Genomic DNA, 15,305 nt, shown 5'->3' with positions numbered 1-15,305 from the left:
GGCTGCTCGCTGGGACCAGAGCCCAGCGCCTCTGAGGACTCTGTTTGGATGACCTCTCAGCTATGTAACAGAGCAGTTCTGAAAAACACGCTCTGTGTGTGTGTGTGTGGAAAGTCATTTGGAGGAATGGCTGTTGTTGTGAGTCCAGTTTTCCTGCATTTTCCTGGAAAGTGTTTTACTGTTACAGAGCGAGCTGGTTTCATCGTTTCAGCCACAGGAATCCCCTCCCACACCCGAGGACGGCATCTCCAGCTTGTTAAATTAAAACAAATAAATAAGTCACCACTCGTCTCCACCTGACAGCTTTATTAATGGCTACGTGGTTGGCGTGGCCGCTCACTCCTCGCCCATCGAACGTCAGCACCTGAAACGACACGGCGTTTCAGGACGTGGGTGAGAAGCAGGAACTGCGCTGTCCACAAACAAATAAACAAACAAACAAAGGCAATATGAAGATGAAAACATACAGCGTTAGTAGCAGAATAGGATATATGTTAGTCTGCGAGATCTAAAAGCATTTTCCTCTGTGCGCGCTTGAACACCAGAGCAGGAAACAAGTCGGAACCAAAAATCAGGTCAAAGGGAGACCAGAACTCACATGATGGAGCTCGTGAGCTTTGAATTTACACCAAGATTAAAGGAATGCATATCGCCCGCCGCCTTTTATGCCGGAGGTAGAATCAGCTGTGGACGTGCATCCAATGGTTACGCTCTGAGGGCTTCTTTAAAATCTGTCCAGTGGTGAATGATACATTTTACTAACAGCCGTCTATCCTCAGCTACCGCCACGCCGAGTCCCAGCGCACAGCGTGTAAAATTCACTGAGCCGAAGCCATTTTGTGTCAGCTCAGGTCGCCCCATCTCGAGTTAGACCGACTCCAAAAAGTTAATCAGTTGTTGATGAACGGGACGCTTTTTGGGTGTGGGTAGTTTCAGAAAAGAAACCTGAACTCGTCTCGTGCTTCAGTGCCATTTCCTGCCTTGATTTCTCCTAACAGATGTTTCTTTCTGCGTAGCACACGAGTCTCCGGCCTCGTTTTGGATTAGAGAGATTTGTCGCAGCTGACAGGATGGGAGGTGTCTGTTTGTCGTCTTCAACAACAACAACAACAACAACAACAACAACAACAACAAAAAAGAGTATTCCTCCAACAGCTACCATGAAGGCTTTATTTTGTTCTTGCTTCTGTGCTTTCTTGCTAAATTAGCCTTTGTTGATATAGTCCTGATTAAAAAAAAAAAAAAAAAGCCAAAAAGTCTGGTTCTAAATTTGTCACATTCCCATTAGCTAATCGTACGGAACCGCGCTGCAGACGATAAGAATCTGAGCGTAAACAGGCAAACTGGATTAAACCGTTCTGCTGCAGCGGAGGCCATTTTCTCCGGTGGTCAGGAGGCTAAAAATGCAGCGTGGGGTGGACTCAAAGAGACGTTAGTTGCAAGGGATTATTACACAGACCACAGTCAAACTGGGACGGTGGACTGGAAGCCAGCGGGCTGATTACTCCTGCAGAACGGCCGGGAAGCTGTGCGTCAGTGACAAACAGGAAATGGCAGAAACACAGAGTGGAACGTACCATGTTGATGGAGTGCGCCGACATGCACTTCACCACTGCAGAGGAGATTAATGAGACGCTCCACTCCGCTGTGGGATCATCTGGAAGGTTTCTGGGGAGAGGGGGAGGCAAAGAAGAGGCTTAGTCACAAGTTGTTCATCATATCTTGTTTGTAATCTCAGTGAAACAAAGCGATTATGCCAAAAGGCGACAAGCGTGTCCGTCTGTTAGCAAAATATCTCATGAACCACTCAATGGATTTTAAGGAAACTCTGAGAAAGTAGTCATTTGGTGTAGATCTACAACCGATTAACTGTTGGAGCCAGTCCAGTTCAAGATGGCTGCCACAACCAACCAACCTTAAAAAACACAAACATGACTGCAGCTCCGTCAGGTTTACAGATCCTGAGCTAAAACTTGTTGTGGTAGCAGCTGAGACTGATCCCCAAAACATAATCTCTGAACAGATTACACAATATCTTTGTTTAAAATGTTGCTATTACCTACCTAGATATAACTCTGTCTATCTGTTAGCAAAATATTTGATGAACCCCTGCACATATTTTATTAAAACTTACAGGATATATTCATTGGATATACCTCTACAACTGATAAATGTTTGGAGCAAATCCAATTCAAGATGGCTGCTGCAGCCAACTAACTTTAGAAAACACTAAAATGGCTGTAATACAGACAGTTTTACAGATATTGTGCTAAGATTTGTGGTGCTAGTAGCTGAGATTAATTCACAACACACACTCTGAGTGCTACTCATTGCACGAGATATTTGCCTAAAACTTTAGCATTAATTGTTGGAGTCAACCCCGATTGTTATCAAAATGAACCACTGGATGGGTTATAATGAAAATTTGATGTGGTAGTAGCCGATAGTCATTCCTAACACATATGGTGTGACATTTTGCGATATTCAATTATATCAAACGTGTTGTTTTAAAGTCTACAGCATTTCTCCTCATCAGATGATCTTAGTGTCAAACTCTGGCATGAGAGGCGGTGGGTGACATGCATTTCTTCAAGGAGTACTAGGCCTTTAAGTCCTCACAGTTCTCACAGTGTAGCTTCAGCTCAGTCACGAGAAACTGAGCTTTTGTTTGGTGCAGAGACAAACGGCTACTGGGGAGTTCAAAGGTTAAAGGTCGGGAGGCCAGTAGCTTCTCCTACATCTGAAACTACAGCCTGGAGGCGACGCTGTGCACACACATCAAACAGCCGGCCCACTCTTTTGGCGCAACGAACAGGCACATAATCCAGCGATTTTGTTCCAGAAGTGCAAAACTGATGTATTGATTTCTGCTCCTTCTCAATGCCAGAAACTGAGGAGAGAGCAGAAAAGAAAAGTGAAGACGGGGGGGACGTGCTGAAGTCAGCCTCGCTCAAATAGCTGAAAGTGACTGGGCATAAAGTTCACAGAGAACCCCGAGGCTTGAATCAGAAGTGGAGACAATCCAGTTATCTTTTTTTTTTATCTTTACAAAAAAAAACAAACAAAAAAAACAAAGGAAGCTGACGTGTTTGCAAACCACTCTGAAGCTTTACACTTCAAAACAAACCGAAGAAATAACGTTTTCTGTGAAAATACAGAGAGAGCACTGAGATTTACTGGAGAAACTCAAACTGAGTTATTAAAAAACTAAAAGAAGCAGAACACTAGCTAAAAGCTAAATGCAGCAAAAGGCTAGCTAACAGAAGCAAAACACTAACTAAAATCAAAAAGCAGCAAATGGCTCGCTAAAATCTAGCAAAAGCTAAAAATAGCAAAAGTAAGAAAAGGCTATGTGAAGGCTGAAAGTAGCCAAATTTTAGCTAAAAGTTAAAAGCAACAAAAGACTAGATTAGAGCCAAAACAGCAAAAGGTTAGCAAAAACTATTAAAAGGCTAGCTGAAAGCTAAAAGTAGCAAAAAAAATAGCTAAAAGTTAGGAGTAGCAAAACAATAGATAAAACCTAAAACTAGCAGAAAGGTACCTAAATGCTAAAAGTGGCCAAATGTGGCAGAACGGTAGCTAAAAACTAAAAGTAACACACTGAAAAGCGCAAAAGGTACAAAAGTCATGGCACCCATCTTCTGAACGAGCTGAACGTTTTGATACAGTGTAAGAAAATAGAACAAAATACGTAGAAGTAGTTAAATTGCAAAGCAAAACAAAAAAAAAAACAATAAAGTAAATGCTGACTTGGCATTCACTCAACTCAAAGATAAGAGTTGAAATCAGTGACCTCTACCACCGTGTAGAAATATATGAGTGCACAAAGTGTCAGCATTGGCCTCCCTACCTTTTGTTGCTAACAATGAGCCTGGGCAGCCGAGCTCGAGGGGGGCTGGGAGGGGAAGTGATGGATTAGAACAACTCTATTGGCCACTCGTGATGCGAGGGTCAGGCTGTGGGTTAAAACTGCATGTCATGGAGAGAATGCACAGCTCTGGTTTGTTGATACCAGTGACCTACATATAATACAGCCTGTGTGTGTGTGTGTGTGTGTGCGTGCGCCACGCATGGGTGGAAATGTAAAACCACATTTACACAAATCAATAGGTGCCACCTCCCTTAACAAAAACCCGTCTGAATTTGTGGTCCCAGTTTGCAAACCCTGCAAAGGAAATCTACTAGATGATTGGAGGCCTAGCAGTCCTTGAAGGAATGCATATCACCCGCTAAGATCATCTTATGATGAGAAATGATGGCGTTGTACCCGCCTCACGCAGACTCTCAGCTACTACCACACCCACTTTAAGCACAATATCTGTAAAACAGGCTGAGTTGGAGCCATTTTTTGTGCTTTATAATGTCAGTTGGCTGTGGCAGCCATCTTTATTTGGGTTAACTTCAAAGGTTAATCAGATGTAGAAGTACATCTAAAGATCACTTTTTGCAAGCTTAAATAAAACTTGTCAAGTGGTTCACAAGACATTTTGGCAACAGACACACACACACACACACACAGAGGCCAGAACATCACCCACAGGAGATAACTATATCAAGATTTAACAAAACTACATGAACCATTTCATTAAAGTACTTTGTTCCACAAAGTATTTCTTATTTCATACATTTTGTCTTTTATCTCAGCACCAACCTGCATGAAAAAGGGAGAAAGAGAAGGGAAAATGGTCACGACACGAGACACCTGACCTTTTTTTTTCAGACAGGATGCAGGCAGAGGGTTAGCTTCGCCATAGCAACAGTGCAAAATGTCCTAAAGTAACCTCCCCGGATCCTCTTTGTAGCTTTGCATGTGGATGTCTAATTGCTTGCAGGCATCTGTATGCAGTTGTTGAACTTTGGCCCAGTAAAAGGATTGTGCATGTGTGTATTTGTGTGTGTGTGTGTGTGTGTGTCAGAGATGGCTTGTTTAGTCTGGTCACATGAACCACAGGCCTGTGAAACTGCCAGATTTCTGTCCACACGGTCAGATAATATGTCCTGCTGGGAACGGCCGAGGTGCCGCTACACGCTGACAGCACGCCCACAATGAGCCACTGTAATGAGGCAGCTGGAGCTGGAGTTACCATGGCAACTGACACATGTTGTGTCATTATTTACAGCCACTTATGGCTGCAGGTTTGTTTGTTTTTTTTTCCTCTTCGCCATAGTTCACACAGGCTGATGTAAGTAATGGAATAACAACCCTGGGAGTAAATGGTGTTGTTTTGAAAGGAAGTTGTCTAGAAAAACACGAGTGTACTAATGGGACAAAACCTCACTCTGTTACTGGTCTGAGGAATAAAAAGGAGAAAAGCACTGATCTGGTTATGCAAGGGCCGGTGTGTGTGTGTGCTGCCAACAAATGTAGACTAAAAGCACAGCCAGAGGTCTGCAGCAGGACTGGAACATATCACCACAGTTTACTGCACCTTGCCACGGGAGTATAAATCAGCTATTGCAAGTAGTTTTTTTTTTCTTTCTTTAAACCACTAATCAATGTATATTTAAACAACACTTGGAGCCAGTGTGTCACTGTGTTTATATGTGCGAGAGATTTACACTAATCCAATCAAAAACAACAACAAAAAAAAGCTTTCAGTCTGGGATTTGCCTGTGAGAGAATATTTTTGAGCGAAGTTGGGGCCAGCACAACAGCCAAAGTCAGACAGATCTGAAGCTGGCGAGACGCGGAGCAAAGCTCCGGTTCGGCCTGGAAAAGGTGGCACGGTGGGATTTGTGCAGCGAGCAGCTATAATCAAGTCCAGGGAGCAGACAAAGGTCAGGCTCGGGCACGAAGAGAGGCAGCAGAGCGTGCTCAGATAGAATTTGACCACAGAGGGCCCCACCGTGCACCGGGGGCCCCCAGACGCTGTGAAAACAGCTGTCCCACTGGGTGAGTGCTACGTTCCTATGTTAAAAACAGAAGCCTTATTCCTGTCACCTTGGAGAACTGGTGCACAGATCTGCTGGCCTAAAACACAACAACACGGCCCTGATCAACAGCACAATGAAGCACGAAAACAATCTGCGGGGGGGGGGGGGGGGGGGGGGGGGGGCATTTCTGTATCCTTTAAGGGCAACAACTAAAGATGGCGTTAATGCTGACTCTTCATAGCGCAGCACCTGTCCCCGTCCGCTGTTTGCATGACAAACAGTTACCAGCTCGGCTGCCAAGTTCAGGGCAAACAATATGACGTGCAACTTTTCAGGTTTTCTCCTTTGACGGTGTCAGACTCAGAAGGGTCAGCTCTTCAGACGAGCTGCTCATTGTCACTGCAGCGTGACGCACAGGACTCTTCGCCAGCTTCGCCTAAAAGCCTTTGGCTAAAAATCCCGTCTGCGCGTTCGATGAGAGCTGTCAGACATAAGATGATACAACTTCAGCGTGTGGACCAAGAAACCGCACACTTCTTTTACATCCCTCTCACTAAGACAGCCTGAAACACACCATAGATGGGATTTAAAATAGAATAAAATGGAGAAATTAGCGAGCTGAGTTGTTTTATTCAATGTACACATGGCATGAATTGATGATTAAATACTTACAATAGATCACTGCTGTTTTCTATCTATTACCTTTTGAACAATGGAATATTATTATTGAATTAATGTTTATTTTTGTGTGTGTTAGACTGAATTATTATATCTGAATCTACTTTACATAGAAGTTGTTTTTTTTACAGTTCAAAGTAAACTGATTCATTAATTAATCATTGACTACCACCAGAAAAGAAAGCAGGACATTGTCTAATTGTCTGTGTTTGTCTGACTGTTAGCAAAATATCTCATGAACCTATGGACGGATTTTCATGAAATTTTAAGTAATCATTGGACGTACATCTACAACTGATTAAATTTTGAACTCAGCCTAAAATGGCCATAGAACGTCCAAAATAAATTAACTGAGTAGGAAAGTTTTAGAAACAGGATTTGTAGCCTGTAAGGACTAAAATGGGATTTCCACACAGGTAGGATTTACTGCAGGACAGCATCTTGCTATTAAAATACACCTGAAAAACTAGCAAAAAGAAAAAAAAAAGAAAGAAAAGTTGCTGCAAGACGTCTATTGAATTAATTACAGCTAAAATACAGCACTGACTGTCAAAGTTCTGAACATTAAAATTAGACTGAATGCTGTCATCTTTCTGCCATTGCTTATAATTAAAAATACACACACAAAAAAAAAAAAATGTGTGTGACTGAACAGGATCGGTTAGTTTCAGTGCCATAGTGCGGGTTCGGGAAGAGAAAAACAGTTTGAGGTGACCTACATTAGCAGCGCTCACCATGTTGCCACAAAGTATCCCACAGTTCTTGGCAGTCGGCTTCAGCAGACTAGGACATGGGGGTGGGGGGTGGGGGTGAAATGCAGGTGGTGGTGGTGGGGGCGTCCTCAAAGTGCTGATTAGGTGTGTGTTTCAGGCAAACAACAGAATACAAAGAAAGGGAAAACGGGCTACGCTCCAGTTCAGCAGAAGTGCAGACAGAGCTGAGAGCAAAGTTCAGCTGTATTCTGTGTGCACAAGATGATAAAAGTGTGGAGTCCGTGCACGTGTGTTCGACTGCGTGCGCACTCACGCAGTGTTCTCTGGGGCAGACAGTCCGGGCACGCTGCCAGCTTATTACTGTGAGTTTCAGGTTCGTGTCAGAGTTCATCCGGCTCTCCTGGTAAGCCAACATGTAGAGACTCACATGTAGGAGGCTCCGAGCAAGCTTCTTAGAAACCCCAAACGTGTTTTTTTTTTTTAGGTGAGGCAGAACGTTTGATCCACCAAAGGGGAACAATAAAAACAACTTTTACCTGTTCTGTCTCTGCAATCTTATGCCTTCTAATTTGCGAGTTAAAGCTTGACTGTGATATGCTCTTCCCACTGGTTTTTGACATGAAACCTGTTTTAATTTGCCTAAAACAAGTTCAAGGTGTGTCTGTAGCTAATTTGAACTACATGATACTGTTGAACAAAGACATGAATGTAGATGGCAACAAATAGCATAAATATTAAACACTGTGTACAGGCAAATAAAGTCAAAGGATTCTCTTCTAAGAATATTAAACACTTGTGGCTCCTCAGATGGGTTGATTATTCACTTTCTCTTTATAATTTATATTACAACTTTTTAAAGATTTGCTTGAAGTAAATTTTTCAAACTTGCTGTAGGCTAATTTGTGAACAGGTGTTAGACCAAGACCCAACTGGTCACCTATAACGCTCTATGAGAGAAAAAGAAAATACATCAGGATAGGATAGATCAGATCTGGTTTTTTTTATTTATTTATTTTTGGGTGGGGGTAGGGGGGGATGACAGGATGTGATTTGTAATCAGGGCTTTGTGTTTTGACAGACACTGGGTTGAAGGGAAAAGTCTGCTGGGCTCTAAGAAGGCGGCATGATGAAACCAAATTACTGAGCAAAAGAAAACAGATATTCATTTTGTCATAGTTGCAAACAGGGCTTCTTGCTTTAAGTAGAAAATGGTTTGTTGTCAGGATCCTGAGTTTTTCTGGTTGTTGTTTTGTTTTGTTTTTGTGTCTATATTTTGTTTGCTGCAGACGGATGCTTACTTGTGGTTTATTATGGTGACTCTGGAGGCTGGGATCCCCAACACGGCACAGCTGTCCAGAAGTTCTCGTCTACGCTGAGCTCCTTGGTTGTAGTAGTTTCCTGCACAGCATTTGGAGAGTAGATATGGCCATAAATATTCCATAATGAAATGAAAACATATGCATTCTCTCAGCAAATATCAAAATTTCACACAATTTTAATGATAAAAGTCATCAAATAATATTGTCTAGTATTACTTGAGTTAAATTTAGTTAAAATGAATCACGACTGAGATGTTAAACAGGATTAATTACGTTATATTATGTAGTTTGTCACAATCCTATGCCTCTCACTTTTGAAACTTAAGAGTGGTAAGAGGCAAAAGTCTGTGCCTGTGCTTCCGAAAAGCTTTATTTCTACTGTTTCATTTTGAAATTAACTGGTCATGAAGAAGTAGGGGAATATTTTGTTAACTAAGCGGGGACTTTATCATCTATGGCTTTTAAGATGACGTTTTGACACTTCTTGTCATTGTGAAATTAAAAACAAAACAAAAGCTTTGCTTGGCTTTCTTTCATTTGATACAGTACAGGGTAGAATAGTGAATAAGACTCAAAAATCTCGAGTGAGTTTGTAAAAACGCCTCATCGAGTCTTGCTTAAGTTGTAAATTTATATGGCGAGAATTTAACAAAACTTGCCCATAAAAATAAAAATATTTCAATGGTTAGTCTAAACCAGGTAAATCTTCAAGCTCTCACGCAACATTGATGAGAGGTTGATGATGGAAACTTTGAAATAACACATCCACTCAGTGACTAATAAAGCCACACAACGAGGGCTTCAGATGAGTGGAGTTTCATTTTCTTTTAAAGGAAGTGCTCCACCTTTATTGTAAACTAGCTTGTGAAACTAAACCTGCGGCTAATACTAGCTAACATGACACAGAAGCTAGGACATGCGTGATATTATTCTTTTCCACAGCCCTACACACTGTCCTGTCTTTGTTGTTGACGCCAACAAAAATGCCCTGTCACCGTACCTTCAGATAAGCACAGCAAATGGACGGTGGCGTTTGTTTCAGCCAGTCGTAGGATCGTTGGCGCGAAGAACATACATTCATCATCCGGATGCGCGGTTACAACCAAAGCCCTGACGTTTGTGTCTCTGTCTGATGAAGTATTCATTACATGTTTCAGCAAAACCGCCGAACTGCGCCGGTGTCGGCAGTATATCCATATTATCCAAGCCAAATAGGATAAAACTACGAAGATAACTAAGTAAAGGGACATTATTGTGACCGTCACCGTAACGGATCCGTGTAAGGACAAGAATCGAACGTGTTAGTGGTTCCGCATGTTCAAAAGCAAGGTGTGTTGGTTCTTGTTTTATTTATTTTATTTTTAACTAACATTACAGATTTTTTTTATTAATTGCTAAAAATCTTGTTGTTACGTGATTACAAGTGCTTTTGCGTCTCATTCACTTCAGCCTAATCTGCCATACAAAAAAGGGCGAGATGATTATGATTAAAAAAAACTTTCTCACAATGTATAATTATAAACACGACCCAAAATAGTTAAAGTAAGTAGAATAAAGTGAATGTAAGAGTGGCGTGTTTTTTAAGTGAAAATTATTATCACGGCGCTATTTGCGTGCGTAAGGGAGAGGTTTAGGCGTAACACCGCAATTTCCTGGCCGATATGTAAAAAACAATATTACGTTTAAAAATAAAACCAATTTTAAAGAAAAATACAACCACTCGGCTATGTATTTATCTATTTTGAGAAACAGTTTAGCTCATTATACATATTTAATAGGTTCTAAAAATTCAGTTTAGCGGAGTCCGATTATTTTTCGCTGTCAGGACATCGGCCGACAAATGCGGCGCAGCCTTTAGTCTGCTCAGTCGCTCTCAGCCCACAACCCGCGGATTTACAATCAACTATTCACACAGATTTTCGTCCAGGGACACCTTTCTTTCCCATCTCTGCCCGCTTCAAACATGCGGTGAGTACGAATCGTTTACACGCAGCCCACCAACGAGCCCGATTAGCACTCCGTTTAAACGACTCGGTCTACGTTGAAAATCTGCCTTGCAAGATGGCGACGTGGTTGAGAATTCAAAGGTGAAACAGAGGCTGGGTTTTAAGCAGCGAGCCACAACATCCCAAATGTCCTTCTAACACAGCAAAGTGCTCACATAGCTTCTGTGTTTAGGTTGATGATTGTTGCCGTGCACGTTTGCAGAGATCCAAGCCTGTGGTGGGAATGGGCCCCCACCCCCCTCAGAAATTATGCTATAAATGTAGTTTCGTTTATATAACGTTTATGGTATTAAATGACAACAAAAACATCAAGTAGCAGCAGCTTTCATACAGCTGTGTTACCAAATGGCTGCTGGATGAGCATGAACATGGTAAGGGAGCAATGTGTATCCGGCACCTAACAACAATATCTGAAGCCAACAAAGATATATTTATTTTTCATCTCCCAACATTGAACATTTACCCTAAAAAGGACCTTAAATAAACCTGGAGCAAATATTAGATTGATGCAGTGGGAAGAGGCTGTGTGGAGGCAACCCAGGGAGAGGTTGTATTTTTAACTACATTTTGAAAAAGCTTTATTAACTTTCATTAAAATATGTCTCAACAACATAAAAAAGCAGGTTTAAATAAACCTGAAGGGCCATGTTCAGGTCACCTGAGGTTATACCAGGTTACTGTGATGATAGGAGCTTGTTTTTAGCCTTATTGTGCAATTGGTTCAATGTAAAGATAAAAAAAATGCAATTGATGTTTGCTGAACTGTAGCATTCTTGCATTAAGTGGGCCTCCTTTTTGTAAAGCAAGACCCCATAATAATAATACACAAAGTGTGGAAGAAGATAATAATCTCCCAAGCAGTAGCACTGTAACATTTTTCTTTTAGGTTTCATTTTCAGCTTTGATTCTTTGCTCACAGTCCCTGCTTTTTAAAATAAGGTTTTTCTTTCTTTCTTTTTTTTTTTGAGGCATCCGTGCAGCTTTGGTAGAAACAAATAAATACTATAAGTGGATGCAGCTCAGGAAACTAGAACAATAAAAGTAAAATAATAAAAGAGAGGCTGGTGGTTGTAAAATGTTTAGGCCTGGATTGGTGAGTTGGGATGGCAGCACTGTGAATTTGCCATTTATCCCAACACTTCAGTCCTCGTCCTAAACATTAGACGCCAATACGGAAACAATAATATTGTTACACAGCAGACAAAGTTGGATAAAGGAGCACATTTTTCAAACCTGAACATAGTGTCGCAGTTTCAGCTGCCCGCTTTACTTCTTTGAGGCATTTTTTGAGGTGGGTGGGAGGTTAGTTGTCGAAACTATCTGTAGCTTCTTGCTGTTTGTTCTGTTTTAGAAGAAGCCACGTCTAAGATGGAGAAGTTACAGAAATCTTTGTACAAGATTATCGGAAACTGCACTAAAGTCCGTACTGAGATGTAGGTTTATGCGTGAGGTGTCATTCACAAGGTCAAGAACTGTAAGCACAACCTTTGCGATAAATCAAATTTATACTCAGGTAATTAACTTTGGATGCATGTTTTTGAACGGTGGCAGAAAAAAAACGGAATACCTGGAGGAATGCCGTCTTCAGTCCCTTTTAATTTTGAACATGTTCGAAAGATGTGCAACAGAGCCATCGTCTGTGCCTCAAACCCATTTAGATTTTTTTTACGGATGTCTCCAACCCGTCTCGAGATCAGGAGCTGTATTTTGACACTTGCATGGGAGCTCTCCTCCGATAGAAGGCATGTCCAGGTTTAAAAGCAACATGATAAAGAATAAGTATTTAAAAACTGGTATAAGTTTGATCATCTTATTTTCAAAACTGTATTTCATCAGATTAAATCCTAAACGTGGAGCTGATGCTAAGGTGGGTACAAAAAAGCAGAGCAATGAAATAAATAATGTGCACAGCCATGAATACAGTTTTGCAAGCTCTGCAGAGAAAACCTACAAAAAACGTATCATTTTTGGAAAAAAGTAGGGTCATTTTTAAGTTTGATGGCAGCAACATATTTTTGAAAGTTGTTCCAGGTCCATGTTTCCCTCTGTGAAGCTTCTCTTCTTCTAACATCAGTCTGTAAACATCCAGGACCTGAGGAGAGCAGCTGCTGGAGGTTTTGGAGGAGAATGTTGTCCCATTCTTGTCTGATGGAGGATTCTAGCTGTTCAACAGTCCTGGGTCATCTTTGCTAGTTTTTCTATTTCATGATGCACCAAATGTTTTCAGTTGTTGCAAAGTCTGGACTGCAGGCAGGTCAGTTCAGCAGCTAAACTCTTCTACTCTGAAGCCATGCTGCTGGAATGGATGCAGATTGTGGTTTGTCTTGCTGAAATATGCAAGGCCTTCTGTGAAAAAGACATCATCTGGATGGGAGCAGATGTTCTAAAACCTGTAGATATGTTTCTCCATTGATGGTGCCTTTCCAGATGTAAAAGCTGACAATACCAGAAACACTAATGTACCCCCATACAATAAGAGAGGCTTTTGAACTGTGGACTGATAACTGGCTGGATGATCCCTCTCCTCTTTAGTACAAAGTCTTTGCATCTGTGGTTTTAAAATCTTAGAAATTTTGATTCGTCTGACCACAGAACAGCTTTCTTCTTTGCCATGGTCTATTTTAAACGATCTTTGGTCCAGAGAAGACAGCAGCGTTTCTGGATGGTGTTCACATCTGGCTTCTTCTTTGCCTGATAGAGCTTTAAGCAGCATTTATGGACAGCTCAGTGAACTGTGTTTACAGACAGTGATCTGTGGAAATGTTCTTGAGTCCATCAGTGATGTCCAGAACAGAATCTGACCTGATTGTAATGCAGCGGCCCTTGAGGGCCTGACGATCACAGACACCCAATATTGACCTTCAGTCTTTTGTCCTTTGAGCTCAAAGATTTCTCCAGATTCTTGACATTTTTTACGGTATTATGAACAGTAGATTATAGGAGATTCAAAGTCTTCCCTATTTTCTGTTGAGGAACATTATTCTGAAATCGTTCTACTGTCTCTAGACACAAACTGGTGATTATCTGCCCATCTTTACTTCCGAGAGAGGATTTGGCTTAATTTAGAATGAACAATATGTTTTACTTGCTTGTTCAAATATGTCCTAACATTTAAGTCTTTATAAATATTTTTGACCCTACCTTTTTAATCTGTGCAAGTGGCTCTTTATTTTTGACAGTAGTTTATTTTAAAAATATAGATGGCTTTGCATTCAATATTATTTGTTTTAAAGGGATATTTTGGACATTTGGAGGTGTGGTTCTGTTGAAAGGCTTTGAACAGTTTATGTCTTACACATTGGACTGTAACCACTGTAAGTTTTTGAACACTGGAGTTGATTGAAGATGGCAGCATTTGCTTTGAAAATGGGTCCTTTCAGACCGTACTGGTGAGCTATTAGTGGCTGTTCCAAGCAGACACACTTTCAATGTGGATTGCACAACTCCAATCTTCAAAAAACTTCTAATAGTTTATATTTACTGCTATATACTCATGTCTGTTTTCTGTTTTCAGGTGGTCTTTGGCTCCAAACATGGTGTAGCTGATCTCCCCCGATCCGTGAGGCAGCAACAGCCCACCAGCACTGAGCCAGGATGTCCAGCAGCTCAGGCTACCCCCCCAGCCAGGGGAGCTACAGCAGCGAGCAGAACCGATACCCACAGCACTCTGTCCAGTACACCTTCGGCTCGCGCCACCAACCGGTAAAAGCCCCACATCTACATCAGCGTTTAGGCTTCGTTATGAGATGATCTTAAAACTCCGGCATGTGAGGCAGCGGGCGATATGCATTCCGTCAAGGAATGTTAGGCCTATGACGATCTAGAAAATTGTCATTGTCATTATTGTCATGATTGTCACGTCTCATCTCACCCCAGCGAACAACTTTGTTACTAATTTTAGCCCGTTTTAGCGAATCGAGTGAGTTATTTTCACGGGCGTACAAGATGGCACTTTAAGAAAAAAAAATGTCCCCACACGTCAGGTATTTGTCTTTTTGCCACAGTCTGTCTGTGGCAGAGGAAGTCCTGCAGCACCAGCGGTCGTAGCTTCTCTGAGGCAGCCGGCCGCACATTCTCTGCGTCTTTTTGGTCAAACCTTGAAACTTAACGCTATGCCCACCGTCACACAAAATGGCAAAATGTGACACTCGGGGCATGTTTTGGGAATGATTCCCAGCTACTAAAGCGTCAAATTTTAGCTCAACGTCTGTAAAAATCAGGTTTTTAACCTTCTCTCTGAAATATTTAAAGTTTGGATGAGGAACGTGAACGCGATGCTTGTCAGTAATTGGGAATAGTATAGAAAATAAAGAGCCAGGACGACCAGGTTGAGGTTGAACTTAAGCTGATAAATTTATCCCGGCTCAGTGTGGTGGATTTGTTCTGCGACGGTCTGAAGGTGGAGGCATCTTCACCGTCGTGTTTACGTCTAGTTGTAGCTGATTATTCTGTCATATTCGTCCCGCAGTTATGGTGCTCTCAGTTTCAGCATAAATCTGACTGTTTTTGTGCCTTCAAATAAACGCCAGCAATAATAATGACATTCAGATTGTTGTTATATTCTAAAACTAAAGTTTATTTTGTTAATTATTTAAATGCATTTAAGATTTGAACACGAATAAGATCACGATCTGAGCTTCTAACTAATATTTTAATAACCCTTCCGGTCATAATTGTTCAAGTCTGTAAAGTTTCTTCATGTCTTTAATTCTGGC

The 15,305-nt window shown here is 41.4% G+C and overlaps 2 protein-coding genes across 5 annotated transcripts in view; one reads left to right on the top strand and one right to left on the bottom strand.

Annotated features, from left to right (window-relative positions):
* pigl (phosphatidylinositol glycan anchor biosynthesis, class L) overlaps positions 1–9,884 on the bottom strand; it is a 14,269-nt gene extending 4,385 nt beyond the window's left edge. Inside the window, exons 1-4 of the mRNA XM_017412557.3 lie at positions 9,585–9,884; positions 8,564–8,663; positions 1,578–1,668; positions 297–364 (exon numbers count right to left, since the gene is read on the bottom strand). Of these exons, the coding sequence (XP_017268046.1) occupies positions 297–364; positions 1,578–1,668; positions 8,564–8,663; positions 9,585–9,834 (509 nt within the window). The 5' untranslated portion in view covers positions 9,835–9,884. The remainder of the gene's footprint in view (positions 1–296; positions 365–1,577; positions 1,669–8,563; positions 8,664–9,584) is intronic.
* A 515-nt stretch (positions 9,885–10,399) lies between these two features.
* ncor1 (nuclear receptor corepressor 1) overlaps positions 10,400–15,305 on the top strand; it is a 59,319-nt gene continuing 54,413 nt past the window's right edge. For all 4 annotated transcript variants that reach the window (XM_017412528.3, XM_017412527.3, XM_017412526.3 and 1 more), the window contains exons 1-2: positions 10,400–10,552; positions 14,105–14,292. In XM_017412528.3, the coding sequence (XP_017268017.1) occupies positions 14,185–14,292 (108 nt within the window). In that variant the 5' untranslated portion in view covers positions 10,400–10,552; positions 14,105–14,184. The remainder of the gene's footprint in view (positions 10,553–14,104; positions 14,293–15,305) is intronic.

Source organism: Kryptolebias marmoratus, linkage group LG13 (genome assembly GCF_001649575.2).
Source record: "Kryptolebias marmoratus isolate JLee-2015 linkage group LG13, ASM164957v2, whole genome shotgun sequence".
In the NCBI taxonomy this organism is placed as follows: Eukaryota; Metazoa; Chordata; class Actinopteri; order Cyprinodontiformes; family Rivulidae; genus Kryptolebias; species Kryptolebias marmoratus.
The sequence above is the reverse complement of the archived record's forward strand: the minus strand, read 5'-3'. Positions and strand labels throughout refer to the sequence as shown.